The sequence below is a fragment of the Myotis yumanensis genome, unplaced genomic scaffold (genome assembly GCF_028538775.1).
Source record: "Myotis yumanensis isolate MYYU_CA2020_CCGP unplaced genomic scaffold, mMyoYum1.0.hap1 SCAF_2, whole genome shotgun sequence".
NCBI classification, from domain to species: Eukaryota; Metazoa; Chordata; class Mammalia; order Chiroptera; family Vespertilionidae; genus Myotis; species Myotis yumanensis.
In genome coordinates this window covers 216408381-216424867 of record NW_027223753.1, presented here as the reverse complement: position 1 = coordinate 216424867, position 16487 = coordinate 216408381, and the positions used below count along the sequence as shown (strand labels likewise).

Below are 16487 nucleotides of genomic sequence, written 5' to 3'. Positions count from 1 at the left end.
TCTCCGTCGGCCTGTGGACTGAAGGGTCCCAGGTTCGATTCCGGTCAAGGGCATGTACCTGGGTTGCGGGCACATCTCCAGTAGGGGGTGTGCAGGAGGCAGCTGATCGATGTTTCTCTCTCATCGATGTTTCTAACTCTCTATCCCTCTCCCTTCCTCTCTGTAAAAAATCAATAAAATATATTTTAAAAAAAAATTTGGCTCTCAAAAGAAATTTCAATCATTGTACTGTTGATATTTGGCTCTGTTGACTAATGAGTTTGCCGACCACTGGTCTAGAGCAGTGGTTCTCGACCTTGGCTGCACATTAGAAGCACCTGGGAATCTTTTTAAAATCCTGATTTCTGGGCCTCATCCTCCGGAAATTCTGTTTCTTTGTTATGGGGTGAGGCCACAACTTTAGTAACAAAGAAACAGAATTTCCGGAGGATGAGGCCCAGCAATCAGGATTTTTAAAAGGTTCCCAGGTGACTCTAATGTGCAGCCAAGGCTGAGAACCGCGGGTCTAGAGGGAGCGTGAGTCTGGAGGGAGAGCCATCACCTGGTCCAGGATGGTCTTCTTCTTCTTGGAGTCGGTGACGGAGGACAGCTGCATCTCGCCCATTTTCTTCATCTTCTCGTCCATGTCGATCTTCTGCTCCAGCTTCTTGATCTCCGACTTGAGGAGGCGGAGCGTGTCCTCCTTGTGGTGGTGCCTGGCGACCGCGGCCGAGCAGGCCGAGTGGATGGCGGTGATCCAGTTCTCCAGCTCCGTCTGGCTGGTGGTCTGCAGGGGAGGGGGGGGAGACACCTCTTAGGCCATCGGAACGAGCACTTCCCGATGCCGATCCTAAAAGGAGCTCATCCTGAATTTTCACATGAAGACACGCAGGATGGGGGAGGAGCAGCTGTGTATCTGCAGCCAAGTATTAATCATCGGAACAGAAAGTCAGGAGCTAGTGTCTAGAGTCAAATAAGAAATAGCCTAAGTATGTGCATGAGAAACGAGGGTAAAAGGAATTAAAAGCAAACACCCAGGTAAACCGGTTGAGCCTCGTTCCTCTGGGGCAGGGAGGCTGGGGGTGGGGGGCAGTAAGGAGAGAGAGAATCTCACTCTAGGTGTTAAGAGTTCGTTGAGTTCTTTAAACTATGTGCTCAGAGTGACTTAATGCAAATGTAAATACTGTAAAAACAAAGCAAATGCTGCGAGTAACACAGTACCTGGGTGGCACATAACAGCGTACAGGTTATACACAGACACCTAGCCTGACACAGCCTCGGTCCGCACTGCGCTTCTGACGGCGGTGGGACCTCCGGGCGCACAAGCAGCAGGCGTGTCCTCTGAGGCTGCCAGCGTGTGTGTTCATCACCTGCACTCACTCACCACCCTCCTCTCAGGCCCCGGGGGACCACACGCTCTCCCTTCGGGGCTCGCTGCCCGTGTACCTCACGGGTGGTTTCCAGGGGGCACCACCAGGTCCTCTCGGGCATAGATTGCCCGCTCAGCTCGTGGGCCATGGCTGGTCACCTGTCTGTTTGCCGCTCTAACTGCAGGGGACGCGCTACCAGCGTGGCGCCGACCAGCTGCCCGTGGGGCGGGTTCTCCGCGGGGATAAAGGCATTGTCCTGGGGCTCCGTGCCCACATCCCAGAGGTGACCCGTAGCCACAAGGAATCGATGCCAAACCAAAGGCAAATGTTCCCGGGGTTTCTCTGAGAGGCAGCTGGAGGCGTATGCTGTCGACTAAGCCGACACTCAGACAACAGAGAACAGAGGCCCCACCTCCACCTGTCACGGCTGCAGATAACACACCACAGGGGGATCCAATTAGGGTCCAAGATGATCTGAACACGCCCCTTAGATGGAAGCTGCCGCAGAGCCGACTCGAAGCGGCACAGTGAGCGCCGCCAGGGGTGCTGGGAAAGCCGCTCAGTGAGGGTTAGAAAGGAGCCGCCTGGTGGACCAGGAGCCGAGGCTGAGCGGCTGGCACCCCACAAGCTCCCAATGACTCCGCGGGGCCTGTGGTTTCCGGGAAGTTCGGGAACTGACCAGCCTGGCAGAGGAAATGAGAGGCAGGCTGCTCCGGGCAGGTGGGGGCAGGGGGCAGGGGGGCAGGGGGAGATGGGAACTCACTCCTAGGAGAGCGACTGGACGCCTGAGTGACGGCCGGGGCACAGGAGCTGTTTGCAATAAGCAGACTTGCTTCCGACCAGAGGGTCACGGCGCCCAGAGCGTGTACACCAGGCAGTGCCGACTGCGCAGCCCGGGGCACTGGCCTCCTCTCCCTTCGGTTGTCAAACAGAAAACAACAACAGCCAACACAGAGCCGTCTGGACAAATGAATCAAAATTATACCTTCCTTTTTCATCAGATCAGCAGGAAAGTAATACAGTTTTTGGTGTGCCTCAGAGTTTTGATAATTAGTTGATGGACAAAGGCTGTGAATCACTGCTCTACACTCTGGGGGAGAAGATAGAAACAGAGGATACAGTAAAAGGCGCCAGAGAGAGCGCCTGTACCCAGCGTGGCAAAGAACTTTCCAGAACTTGGCGTTAGCTTACAGCACAGACCGTGGAAAATCTGGGAGCTCCCCAGGCGTGGCCGTGGCTGTGCAATGGGCAGGCGGAGCCGCTGGGAGGGCCCGCGCACAGGTGGTGCCTACTCAGTCCCGGTGCCGGGTCCTGGTGGGAGGGAACGTCCAGACCCCCCTAAGCTGGCTGCACGGACCTCTGTCCAGCCTACGCACAGAGCCAGATGGGGCGCTCGGAGATGCCGCCAGGCAAAACTCAGGTCCTCGGACTTTCTGGGGCCGCCACGGGCACCCGTGGGCAGGCTGTGCAGGCTGAGCCCCGGGAGCGTTCCCTGTCTGATCGCGCTGACCACTGTCAGTCGCCGTGACTGCGCATCGACCATGGACCAGGCACTGGACTGGTATCATCACATTCAATCCCCAGGTCAACGGGATGGTGTCTGCTTCCCAGCCTCTCTTTCCTCCTCTCTTCACAGCACGCCCGATGGGCCCTCATACGAGTGACCTTCTAAAGCAGCGGTTCTCAACCTTCCTAACGCCGCGACCCTTTAATACAGCTCCTCATGTTGTGGGGACCCCCAACCATAAAATTATTCTCGTTGCTACTTCATAACTGTCGTTGCTACTGTTATGAATCGTCATGTAAATATCTGATATGCAGGATGAGTTTTCATTGTTACAAGTTGAACATAATGAAAGCATAGTGATTAATCACAAAAACAACATGTAATTATATATGTGTTTTCCGATGGTCTTCGACGACCCCTGTGAAAGGGTCGTTCGACCCCCAAAGGGGTCGCGACCCACAGGTTGAGAACCGCTGGTCTAAATGAAGAGCCGGTCCTGCGGGAAGGCAACCCCCCTCCGAGATGCTGTTTTGGACGCCGTGTTAGACACACAGCTGCAGGACTTCTACCTAATCAGGCTCATTCTCCCCCGGCTGCTCACTGTTCCCAGGCATTTAATACAGCAATTAAAAACCAAGATTAGGCGCAGCTGGCATGGCTCCGTGGTTGAGCGTTGACCTATGAGCCAGGAGGCTGCAGCAACCTATAAATTATCCCATAACCAGAATGTGATTCCCGGTCAGGGCACAGGCCCGGTTGTGGCCTCCATCCCCAGTGGGGGGCGTGCAGGAGGCAGTCGATCCATGATTCTCTCTCTCATCACTGATGTCTCTCTCTCTCTCCCTCTCCCTTCCTCTCTGAAATCAATAAAAATATTTAAAAACACACACACACACACAATATTAGGATACGTTGCCAAAAAATAAGGTCCCCGGTAACGGGCAGAGGGAGGGGCGAGGGAGGGCTGAGAGGACGGTGCCCTGTGGGCGGTGGCACCCCGCCCGGCCTCCGGCAGAGGAAGGGCACCTAAAGCAGCGCAGGGTGCGCAAGCTCGTGCTCTCAGCGGCCACACTCGGCCGTGCCCCCCTGCACGCCCCCAGCACACACAACCCCGTTTCTCCCGCAGCCGCAGCCGCAGCCGCAGCCGGTAACACGAGTCCCGACCACAGCAAACCTGAGCGACAGCGTCCAATCACAGCACAGGCACTGGACGGAGCCCTGGGGCTGGAACAACCTATAAACCATCCCACAACCAGAGCTGGTCTCCCGCGCTCTCCCTCAGCCCTACACACAGGCCCCTACACACACACACACACACACACACTCACTCTCACACACACTCACACACACTCATACACTCACAGGCCCCTACACCCACACACACAATCACACACACAGGCCCCTACACACACACACACACACAATCGCACACACAGGCCCCTACACACACACACACACACACTCATACACTCACAGGCCCCTACACACACACACACAATCACACACACAGGCCCCTACACACACACACACACACACTCACTCTCACACACTCACTCTCACACACTCACACACACACACACTCACACACACACTTACATACACAGGCCCCTACACACACACACAATCACACTCACACACACAGGCCCCTACACACACACTCACAAACACCCACACTTTCACACACACACACACACAATCGCACACACAGGCCCCTACACACACACACACACACACTCATACACTCACAGGCCCCTACACACACACACACAATCACACACACAGGCCCCTACACACACACACACACACACTCACTCTCACACACTCACTCTCACACACTCACACACACACACACTCACACACACACTTACATACACAGGCCCCTACACACACACACAATCACACTCACACACACAGGCCCCTACACACACACTCACAAACACCCACACTTTCACACACACACACACACACACACACACACTCAAACAGGCCCCTACACTCACACACACACACTCACACTCACACACTCACATACTCACACACACTCACACACTCACACACACACTCACATACACACACACTCACACACACACACTCACACAGGTCTCCTTCCAGGCGGCCCGTCCCAGGAATGCAGGTTAGAACCAGAAGGTAGGGAACGCCCTCGTGGACCCCCAAGGGCAGTAATTCTCTCTGAAAAGGGTCCTTCTGGGCTCTGTCCCGCCCCTCCCCCCGCCCCCCCCCCGTCAGCGGCATAAACACGTCACCCACAAGCAGACACAGAGGTTTGCATGAATAAGGCCCTATGTTGCCACGAAAGAATTCTATTCAATGTGACCCAAAGGGTAGGTTCTACCAGCAATTCATGGCCAGGAGAGCCGTTTCCAAAGGCATTCACACCAGGGGTGTGCGTGCGGGTGAACAGGAGAGCGTCCGCCCGGCCGGCGTGGCTCCGCTGGTCGGAGCGGCGTCCTGGGCGCCTGAGGGTCACGGGTTCGGCTCCAGATCAGGCACAAACCCAGGCTGTGGGTTCATCCCCGGTACGGGCGTGTGTGGGAGGCAACCGGCTGATGTTTCTCTCCCTAAAATCAATTTAAAATACATATACAGCGAGAGAGCAACCCCAAAATATGTATACACACTGGAACAGCTGACAGCTCGGCTTTGAAAATGAAATGTACTTTAGAAAACACTGCCTTTATGAGGATCCCAACTGTGTGTGCACATCTTTGGGGACGCCCTGTATGTGTTCTCAGGCGAGGATTCGATCGGAAAGGAGAGCGTCCTGAAAGCGATCCATCACTCCACCGGAGGGACCCAGAGTGGCCACGTGAGATACGATTTAGAACTATTCCCCGCGAGCGGCCGACTTCTAAGGACGAGAGAAAGCCGCTGCTGACTGTGTTACCGCGGATACACAGGACACGGAGGCCGTCAGAGGCTTCGGAGAAAGGGGGGCTTGGCTTAACCAGGACCCACCACTCGGCGACTGTGTGACCTGGGCCCAGTGTTTAGCCTTTGGAAGCCTCGGCGTCACCCATCCACATCGACAGGTTAGATTTACAGCCGTGGGCAAACTACGGCCCGCGGGCCGGATCCGGCCCGATTGAAATGAATAAAACTAAAAAAAAAAAAAAAAAAGACCGTACCCTTTTATGTAATGATGTTTACTTTGAATTTATATTAGTTCACACAAACACTCCACCCATGCTTTTGTTCCGGCCTCCGGTCCAGTTTAAGAACCCATTGTGGCCCTCGAGCAAAAAGTTTGCCCACGCCTGGGTTAGAATCTGGACACACAATCCAACTCGCCAGTGGCTGTAAGATCACACGCGATTCACACTGTAAACACGCTCCAGAGGGCAGCCTACAGTGAGGGCTCAGTCACGGAGCTGCTGGCAGGACAGCGCTGCTGTCACTGGTGTGAGGGACGTCCGGCCTGGAAAGAAGCAGCAAAGGGCAGCACACGCCCAGGACCAGCGGCCGTCAGGAGAACCGGCCCTGAGAGAGCCCAGACGATGGGCTGCTGGACAAAGACGTTAATCCGACTACTGCGAATATTTTCAAAGAACGAAAGGAGATCATGTCTGAAGAAGTTTGAGAATATCTCACCAAATAGAGAATCAACAGAGAAATTTATTTTATATGTTTTTATTGATCTCAGAGAGGAAGAGAGATATAGAAACATCAATGATGAGAATCTTGGATCAGCTGCCTCCTGCACGCCCCCCCCACTGGGGATCGAGCCTGCAACCTGAGCATGTTCCCTGACCAGACTCGAACCCGGGACCCTTCGGTCCGCAGGCCGACGCTCTATCCACCGAGCCCAACTGGCTAGGGCTCAACAGAGAAATTTAAACCAAAATTATTTTTAAATATAAATTCTGGAGTTGGAACGTAGGTAATGAAGGGAAAATTCACACGTGATTCCACACACACACCTACACACCCAAGAAGCTCAATGCCTCCAGATGGAATAAACTGAAAGGCATCAATAGTTACAGTTGCAGGCAGATTATAATCCGACTGTTTAAAGACAAACAACAAGACTCCCCAACGCAACAGGAGAGAAGGAACTCGTCTAGAAAAGGGATCCTCACAACATTAACAGCCGACGGCTCATCAGAAGCCACAGCGGCCAGATGGCGGTGGAGTGGGCTCCTCCAAGCTGTGAAATAACACTGTCAATCACGGGTTTCATATCCAGTAGAACTAGCCTTTGAGATGCAGGAGAAACGAAGACATTCCCCGATAAACAAAGCATCCTGGCTCGGCTGAGAAAGCGCATCCACCCTATTCCGCTGTCGGCTGCACGCGTCGCAGTGGGCAGAGGGCGGCTCACGCACCACTAGACACTTCTATTCCTGGCCCGAGTGGGGGTTACAGACTCACTTGGCGATACTTCGGTGAGCCGTGCGTTTATGCCTTGTGTTTTATATCACACATTTAAAGAAAGAATAACAGATTTTTTTTCTGTCCACAAACAAAATCAGTATTTTATATTTATTACTTTAATCTCCCAAATAGAAATCACGTTAGGGACCAAACCCAGACACTTGGTGCGATAACCCACCGCTCTCTCCTAGGCCTTTGTTCCGGCTTCTCTCTCCTGCGTGGGATACTCTCACGGCCGTGTCCCCCATCCACCCCTACGCCCCCCACTCGTCACATCCACCCCTACGCCCCCCACTCGTCAGTCACATCCACCCCTGCGCCCCCCATTCGTCAGTCACATCCACCCCTACGCCCCCCACTCGTCACATCCACCCCTACGCCCCCCACTCGTCAGTCACATCGACCCCTACGCCCCCCACTCATCACTGCCAGCCTTTCCCACAGCACCAAGGCCCCTCCCTGTGTTGGTCCCGTGTAACATGCAAACTCTTTAAGTACAGGAACTATGTCAGCATCTTCCCGGTGTTCTCACTAGCAGTGAGCACAGCACACAGGAAGCACAGAGTAACGGCCGGAGCAGGTGCTGATGGTGGAAATGAATGAAGGCAGGTCCCTGACAAACCCCACAGGAAGTGCTGGAGTGCATCCCAACGGAGCCCACGCCAAGGTTCCCGATAAGAGCAAAGCCAGCCCCGCAGTCACTAGCGGGTTCGCATCTTTAAATACGATTCACAGCCACGCTCCAGAGCGTCAGGCACAGACTTGGGAAGGTGGAAAGAGGAGGGATGCGGGAACGGCTGTCACTCTGGAATGTCGCTGTTTCACGGAATGAGTATCTCAGAAGACAACATGTTATGACAGAGAAAGCCTGACAGCTCACATCCTGTCTGCAGGGCGGGATCCGATCCCTTTTCTAAAGCGCAGCGTGGATCGCAGTGACACCGCGTCCCCCGGCTTAGCTCCCCCCTCGCTCCCCCGGCTCAGCTCGGGGCTCGGGGAGCCGCGCTCTGTTCACCTTGTCCGCCACCGCCTTCGTTTCCATGGGGACCCAGAGGTGACCCCCACCTGGGCGGGTGCAGGTTGAGGGGGGGGAGGACCCGCCCAGACCGACAGGAAGCGCCCACGAACCTGGAAGAGGAAGGCGTCGCCCAGGGAGTTGCTGAGGCAGAAGACGAAGTCCTTCTTGGGGTGCTCGGGCACGGCCTGCACGACGCCGTTCTCCACCCACACGGCGTGCTTGGGGACGCTGCCCGGCTCGATGCCCGACCTGCCGTCGCTCTCGTAGAAGAGCAGCGTGCACCCTGCGACAGAGGGGACAGGGCGGACACTGCGCGTGAGACCAGGGGGGCGGGGAGGCCGAGCCCGTGAAGACGCGGGTGGGCCCCCGAAGGCCGAGGTCTAAACCGCAGCTTCCCGACCCGCACAGGCCCCTCGCAGCCTCGAGGTCTTCCCCTCCTCCTTCCGCTTTAGGCCATTTCACACTCGCATCCTCACGGGCACATGGGGCCTTAGGAGCCTGGGCCCTGGTGACGGTGAACACGGCACCGTGAGCAGCACGCGGCCCGCGCGAGGACAGGCAGCGCGGTCCCACCGGAGACCCTGCCCCCGAGTCTCCCGAGATTCACAACCAGGACACACGGTTGCGGGGTGTCTGGGCCACATCCTGGGGAGCACAGGCGCTGCACTGGCTTCAGGCTGCAGGGTCAGGGGAGAAGGGAGAGGGTGGAGCCTCAGGTCTTCTACCTGCTGTGCGGGCGTGGGGGTGGGGGTGGGGGGAGCAAGGGGGCGCTGTGGGCGTCCCGTGGGCAGGGGCAGGGGTGTGGCCAACATCTGCGATGCCTGGGACAGACCCCACTGCAGAGGACTGTGGGGAACACGCCCCGCGCCCCTGCTAGGAGCCCCGCGCCCCATCCCTTCAGCTCCCGTCCCCTTCGGGACGACCCCTTGGCGAGCAGCAGACACAGCAGAAACGAGGGGACAGTCCTTGCCCCAGGCTGAGCCCAGAGCAGGAAGCTGAGGCTCACGAATGAGGGGCCACCAGCCTGGGGAGCACACGCTGACACCCCCTGGTCTCCCATCCCCCGTGTCTATAGCTTTTCCACTTGGTTTATAATCCACCGTGACGGGAGATGGTGAAAACAGGCTTTCACTCCATTACTTCCTGGTTCCAATGTCAAGACGAGCGTGAGGCACTTTAAACGGTAAAATAAAAAAATTAAAAAAAGACCAGCGCGAGGCTGCGTCCTGAGCCCGCACACGCCCTGGTGCCGGCGTCTCCCCGAGCGTCACCTGTGCGCTCCCTGTGGCGGGAGACGCTCGGGCTAATTCTAAGTGAAATCTCCTTTTAATTAATTCTCTGTCTAAAGTGGAAGAATCTTCGGGGAAATCGCCACCACACCGTCCCAGGTGCTCTGCGTTTTAACGGGGCGGTGAAGGGTTGCCAAGCAACTCGGGGCAGCCCTGCTGGGTGGCCGGAGGCCAAGGAGGCCTGCACACACTGGAACCAGGGAGGGGGCAGCGGAGGGCTCAGTGGCTCTGCCCGGGGCCCCACGGCCGCGTCACTCAGAGCTGGGTCACCTTGAGCAGAAGGCTCCTCCTCTCGGGGCTGGTGAGCTGCACCCCGAAGCCGCCCAGCTTCCTCACCCCTCATTCCCGCCAGGACCCAGGACCCGCAAAGGCTAACCCGCTCTCGCCCAGGCCCCCGTGGAAAAGGAAGCACCAAGTATGTCCCCCTGACACGGCTACGGGGGCTACTGTGAGGGTCAGCGGGGAGCTCGCGTGACCCCAACTTCAGGGCCCGTCACAGCCGAATGCCATCCCCCGGGTCCCTGTGTTGAGTCCTTGCCCAGGACTTGGGGTGCATCTGAACCAGGAGGCAGGGGCTCTAAGAGGTCATTGCGGTGAAGTGAGGGCACGTGGGGGTCCCCATGCAACGCACCAGCTGCCCCGTGAGGAGGGTGCGAGGCCGGCCACCGGAGACCTGCAGGGAGGCGGCACCGGCAGGGCCCGGGGCGAGGCCTCGGGAGAAACCAGCCTGCTGACCTGGACCTTGGACCTCCAGCCCCAGGGGTGTGAGAACAACCCTTCCCCCCCAGGGCATGGTGTTCTGTTACAGCGACGCTAACACAGGGCCCCCCAAACTCTGAGATTCAGCAGGGATGGGCATAGCCACGAAAGGACCGCAGGTGGCCAACGGGGGAGAAGGGCAGGGTGCTTCTGACCAGGCTGCTGAAAACTCAGCACCAATTAACAAAACCAACGCTGACCGGCCGGTGTGGCTCAGTGGTTGAGCGTCGACCTATGAACCAGGAGGTCAGGGTTTGATTCCCGGTCAGGGCACAGGCCCGGGTTGAGGGCTGGATCCCCAGTGTGGGGCGTGCAGGAGGCAGCCGATCAGTGATTCTCTCTCATCATGGATGTTCCTTATCTCTCTCTCCCTCTCCCTTTCTCTCTGAAATCAATAAAAATATTTTTTTAATGAAAAAGAACAAAACCAATGATAAGTCGTCTGCTGAAGAGCAGAGGCTGTGTGTGCAGGTGTGGGCAGCTGGGGGAGGGGCAGGAGGCGGCGGAGGGGCCTCCCCTTCATCTCGGCCAGAGCGGATGGCGTGACCCAGGCCCCTTGGGACGTGACCCTGTGGCGCCTCCAAATTAGGGCAAGGGGGTCCCACCGAGAGGGCAGCAGCCGCTCTCCGAGGGAGGAGCCTTCCCCGATTCACCACGAAAACAAACCCCAAACGGTGCGAGTTGCGAGCGGACAGAACGTTCCCCCGAGTTGAACACCCTCCGTGCATGTGTGCTGAATGCTCAGTGTGTACTTTGCATGTGCGATGACAGGGCGTTTCATTTAGCACAGCAGATAGAATTCAAAGTGTCATGTCAACATTTCATGCAGTTTTCCACAGAAATGACTATGGCTGCCAGGATTCTGCTTTTCGTGCCAATGTCGACCCCCTGAGGCGGACGCTGAGCATGAGTGAGACCAGGACGTGAGAAGGAGTCTGACTCTTCCCGAGACATTCCAGGAAGGGAGCCGCGGGAGTCGGGACCCACAGGTCAGACGACGGGGAAGGTGGCATCCGCCCCACAGCTGCAGCAGCGCCGGACACACAGCCCGAGGCCCTCCGTGGGACGGCTGCGTGCTCCGGGGCGCCCCCCCCCCCCAACCCCCGGGAGCGAGGCCACCATACCAGCCTCCCTTGCAGCTAGGCCTGACTCATTCCAATGGAAGCAAGACAGATGTGGGCCACTTCCGCGCAGTGCCCTCCCTTCCCCATCTTTCCACTGGAATGTGGACCTGCTGGTGGGCCAGCCTGACCACACAGACGAGACAATGTTCTAGGAACAGCTGAGCAACAAGACAGGAGGAGGCTGGGCCCCTGATGAGTCACAGGATTGCCACCCCGGCTTGAGGGGGTCTGACTCTGGGAGGAGGGAGGGACACAGAATTCTGTTGCTTAAGACATTGTCCCTGTGGGTCACTGGGACGTGTGGCAAGACCGGCTGGCTAATTAACATGCTCCCTTCCTGTTTTCCCAGCCTCGAAGCAACAGCTGACACAGGAGCACTGGGCCCACCCAGAACCTGTGCCTCCGGGACTGGCTGTTCCCACACCAACCACAGCTGGTGGAACCCGCGTCACCTGGTCTCGTGTGTGCGCCGCACAGGTGAGCCCAGGTTTCTACTCCTGGCTTGTCCCCTGCACTTACTGACCCACCTAAGCCAGCCCACCATGTACAGCCCGTCCCACACTCACTCATGACAGGTCCCGGGGGGCTTGCGAGTGCTGCTCCGCGTAAGCACAGAGCTCACGATGTGTTACGTCTACACTACGGAGCACGTGCAGACACCTGTACACACGCTCAAAAATACATGCAAAACGCCGCCATATAAAAGTGTGGTGCTGATGAATGAAAAGGCGGGGGCATATACTAGTACGTGTCCACGGATCTGTCCACGCTCATGTGGACACTCAGGGTGGCTGTAAACGGTGCCTTTCACAAACGCATTGTGCCTTAGGCGGCCTGAGCTCTAATATTCTGTTTTCACCTGAAAAATGGCAAATCCAGAAGATTCAAGCTCATGACTTTCCCTCTCAGACACGGGAGGCACGTCACTAACCAGAATGATACAAAAATAACCTGTCAGGCGCATCCCCCAAAACTGTCATGAGACCCAGCGGCCTGCAGGAGGCGCCTGGCTTCTCTGTGTGAAAATGAAGACACACAGGGTGGGCAGGAGGGACAGGAGCCCCTCATCCTGGGACACAGAGTTTAGTGAAGAATGACCAGCAGGTGCCCTTGGTCACCATGGCTTACGGGTTGAGCATCGACCTATGAACCAGGAGGTCACGGTTGGACTCCGGGTCAGGACACAGGCCCGGGTTGCGGGCTCCATCCCCAGTGGGGGGCGTGCAGGAGGCAGCCGACCCATGATTCTCTCTCATCATTGATGTTTCTTCCCCTCTCTCTCTCTCTCTCTCCCCCTCTCTCCCTCTCTGAAGTTGATGTGTGTGTGTGCGCGTCAGAAGTTAGATGTCATATTCAGTACAGTAAGCACAACGCAGTGATGGTTAAGCCAGTGGCCACACCATCCTCTGCGCAGGCGCAGTGGAGCGCCTGTGGGGCGGATGGAGCGCACCTGGGGCGGATGGAGCACACGTGAGAGCACCTGGGGGCACCTGGGCGCGCGCCCGCGGGGTGGGGGGCCCCCGGCTCACCTTTGAGGGACGCCCAGTAGTGCTTCCAGCGCCGGCGCGCGGCGGGCTCCACCTTCCGGCTCTTCTTGTGCACCAGCAGGTTCTTGACGGCCAGCGCGCCCGCCTTGCGCACCGTGCCCCGCGCCGCCGCCCGCAGCGCGTCGTCCGAGCGGCCGGGCGAGCTGGGGGCGCCGCTGGAGCGCTCGTCGCTGTGCGCGGAGCCCGCGTCCTCGGGGCTCTCGCGGCTGGCGCTCAGCTCCAGCTCCCGGCGGAAGTTCTCGTAGACGCCCTGGCGCGCCGCGTCCCCCGCGCTGCTGCTGCCGCTGTCGCTGCCCACGAAGGCGCGGCCCGGCGGCGGCGAGTAGCTGGAGTGCGTGGCGTTGGAGCGCCGGGACAGCAGGTCCGGGTCGGTGGCGGCCCCTTCGATCCCGCTGTCGGCGAACTCGCTGCCCTCGCCCGCGTTGACATCCTGGGGGGCCGAGAGGGAGGAAGAGAAGATGGGCATCAGGCGGGCAGGGCACAGCACCCCCTGCAGGCTGGGCGGGGGGGGGGGGGGGGCCGACCACAGGGCACCTGCCTCCCAGCCGGACCTGCACAGAGGCCTCCCCCACCCCCGCATCCCTCCTTCCCCGGACCCCCTCCACCCCTTGAACCCCACTCCACCCCTGGACCCTTCCCACCCCTGGGCCCTGCAAACCCACTCTGGGCCGAGTGCCTGGGCGCATAATCCAGCCGCCCCAGGACCAGCTGAACCACTTCATGTGCTCGAGGAACAGAAGAGCAGCGCCCAAGGCGGAGAGCTGTCCCGTATCTGGCTCAGGTCATCAACTAACTGCCCAGCCAGCGATGGAGGCTGCCCCCCACCAGCCGGCTCAGCGCCCTCCCCTCAGCACCTCACCCTCCGGCGCAGCCTCCTGAGCTAGTCGCTGGAGGTCGGGGCTACAAGGGATGAAGTGGAAACAGCTGAGAGCGCTTCTTAACGAGAAGGGCCTGACGGAGGCTCCTTCCTGGTGCCGTGGCTAAAGGGACGGCCAGGACCCTCGCACAGCCCCTCACCCAGCAGAGGCCCAGGTACCCGGGCAGGCGAAGTCCTCATGCCCTCCTGGGCGGGCACTGGGCCAAACAGCCTATGGGGCCCAGCTCCCGGCAGGCTCTCAGGTTCCCTCGCCCTTTCAGCGTGGGTGCTGGGGCCGGAGCAGGCTCCTCACTGCCCGGGCGGGCGAGGCACGGCTGGGGCACCCGCCAGGACGCTGGGCTATCGATTCCCAGATCCAGCCCATTCGGAACTCGCAGAGCAGTGCCCGGCCCGGAGCTGAGCCTTCCGGCCACAGGCAGGTCCGCTCTGCACTCAGCATCTGAGCTGCTCTCCTGCTCTCGAGGGCTCCGGGCAGCTCCACCAACAATCACTAAATCCCCCAGGGGTGGCCCGGCCACAGCGCCCTCGGCCAGGCCAGCTCCAGGCCGTGGGCTTCTCTCGAAGGCAGGGATGGGAGCGGGAGTGACACAGGAAAGGGCAAAGGAAGATAAGGTTTGGGGGCTGAACCAGGTTTGAGCCTTCGGCCCCATAAATAGTTCATTGTGGTTTGAAAGTATACAATCTACCAGGATATTCTGAACGGCCGTAAAAACAACTGCTTTGGGCTCAAATGCGAGGCAACAGGGCAGATGGAACCCAGCCACACACTGATATCATCCTGCGCGAGGCCCAGGCCGGTGCGGTGCCCACACCTGTGCCACCTCCATCAGCCCCTCCGCAGGCACCTCGGGCTTCATCCTCACCGTGAACAGACCCGAGGGGAGCAGCAAGAAGATGGGCACCGCCACCCGGGAAACAGGGCGGAGACGCAAAACACATGCGGCACGTCCACCACACGGGGACGAGGGTCAGACTCCCTGAGCCACAGAGTGGAACGGTGGCGGGGGGCGCGTGGGGAGGCGCCGGTCTCAGCTCTCAGATGGGGGTCTGAAGTACGCACGGCGACTGTAGGTAATACACTGCATTTATACTGGAAATCTGAGAGTAGATCCCAAGAAATGGTACAGCCTGGCTGGCGTGGCTCGGTGGTTGAGCGTCGACCTATGAACCAGGAGGTCACGGTTCGATTCCCGGTCAGGGCACAGGCCCAGGTTGCGGGCTCGATCCCCATGTGGGGTTTGCAGGGGGCAGCCAATCCATGGTTCTCTCTCATCACTGATGTTTCTCTCTCTCTCTCCCCCTCTGAAGTCAATAAAAAAATACTTTTTAAACATGGCACCTGTGTGGGGTGATGGGCATGTTAACTAACTTGATTGTAGTAATCATCCCACAGTTTACATGTATTACCTCCTCACACTGTACGTCCTCAAAACACAGAACAGTCTGCAAAGGGTGCAGAAAGCGACTTGGCTGTGGGAAAACCTGGCAAACGCAGCCTCCGCCGGTGCTCAGGTTAGCTGGGCGGCACCGGAACCCTCTCTACGACCTACCCCTGCTCTAGGAAAGAAAAGCAGTACAGCGAGCGAAGACAGCAACAGGAAGTAGGTAGGACAGCGACTGAGGGCCGACTCCATTTCCAACGGACTTGCAGGGGCCGAGGGGACAAGGGCCGCTCGGTGCAGCTCGGACGCAGACCGGTGCCTACCCGTCCCACCTTCCCCGTGTCCTGTGTGCTGACCACCAGGAAGCAGAGGCCGGGAAGCACCCAGATGCAGGGGCACAGGCCCCCCACAAGCAGGAGCACACCGTCCTCTCACCGCAGTTCCCCTCCTGACCCCCCCCCCCCCCCACGCAGGACAGTAAGTGTGACCATCGCCGATTCTCGGGGTGACCATGACGAGTGGGAAATGTGACCCCGTTTCCCCAGCGTCGGGGCGCATTTCCAAGCCGCTCAGTTCTCTGAGAGAAGGAAGGGGTCGGCTCTGAACCCTGAAACGCAGGCGAGACGCTTCTCAGACGGGAGAGCAAAGCTGTGCCCGGGAGCCAGCCTTCGGGTCAGAGAAGAGGGGGCTCCAGCCCCACGGGTTCCCAGAGCTCCCGAGGGAAGGAAGCGGGGAAGCCACCCCCCCTTTAACGGGTGAGAAACCACCCCCTGGGCTGGCGGCAGGTGGGAGCGTGGAGCCCAGGCTCCTGCTTCCCCACCTTCTCCACATCCTAAGGCGGCCATCGCGCGCGGCAGGGCACCCCACCTGACTGTCTGAACAGTCAGCTTCTCGCCTCCCCACTTTGCCGCAGCGCCCCTCCTCGGGGCCCCCACAAAGGCTGCGTGACTGTTCGTCTCACACCTGACGTGGCAGGAGGGGAAGGAGATGGAAGGAGGGGAGGGAAACAGGCAGAGACCAGACAGGCAACCCGCCAAGGGCACGGCTCTGAGGGGTGTATCCTCCCGCGGCCGCTCACCCCTTTACTGAACGCCCTGGGGTCCCCAGGAACCTGAGAGTAAAGGCCTCGAAGGACACTCACCTCCCGGCCAGACCCGGACATCTGACCATCCCCCCGCCGCGTGTGACTGTGGGACGGTCGCTGCCTGAGCAGAGGCGGCCCCTCGGTGAGAGGCCCACTGGC

General features: G+C 58.8%; 1 protein-coding gene across 1 annotated transcript in view; it reads right to left on the bottom strand.

Moving 5' to 3' along the window:
• Window positions 1-16487, bottom strand: part of TIAM1 (TIAM Rac1 associated GEF 1) — a 112309-nt gene that overhangs the window by 56031 nt on the left and 39791 nt on the right. Inside the window, 3 exon segments of the mRNA XM_070407291.1 lie at window positions 542-766; window positions 8377-8549; window positions 12968-13415. Coding sequence (XP_070263392.1) covers window positions 542-766; window positions 8377-8549; window positions 12968-13415 — 846 coding nt within the window.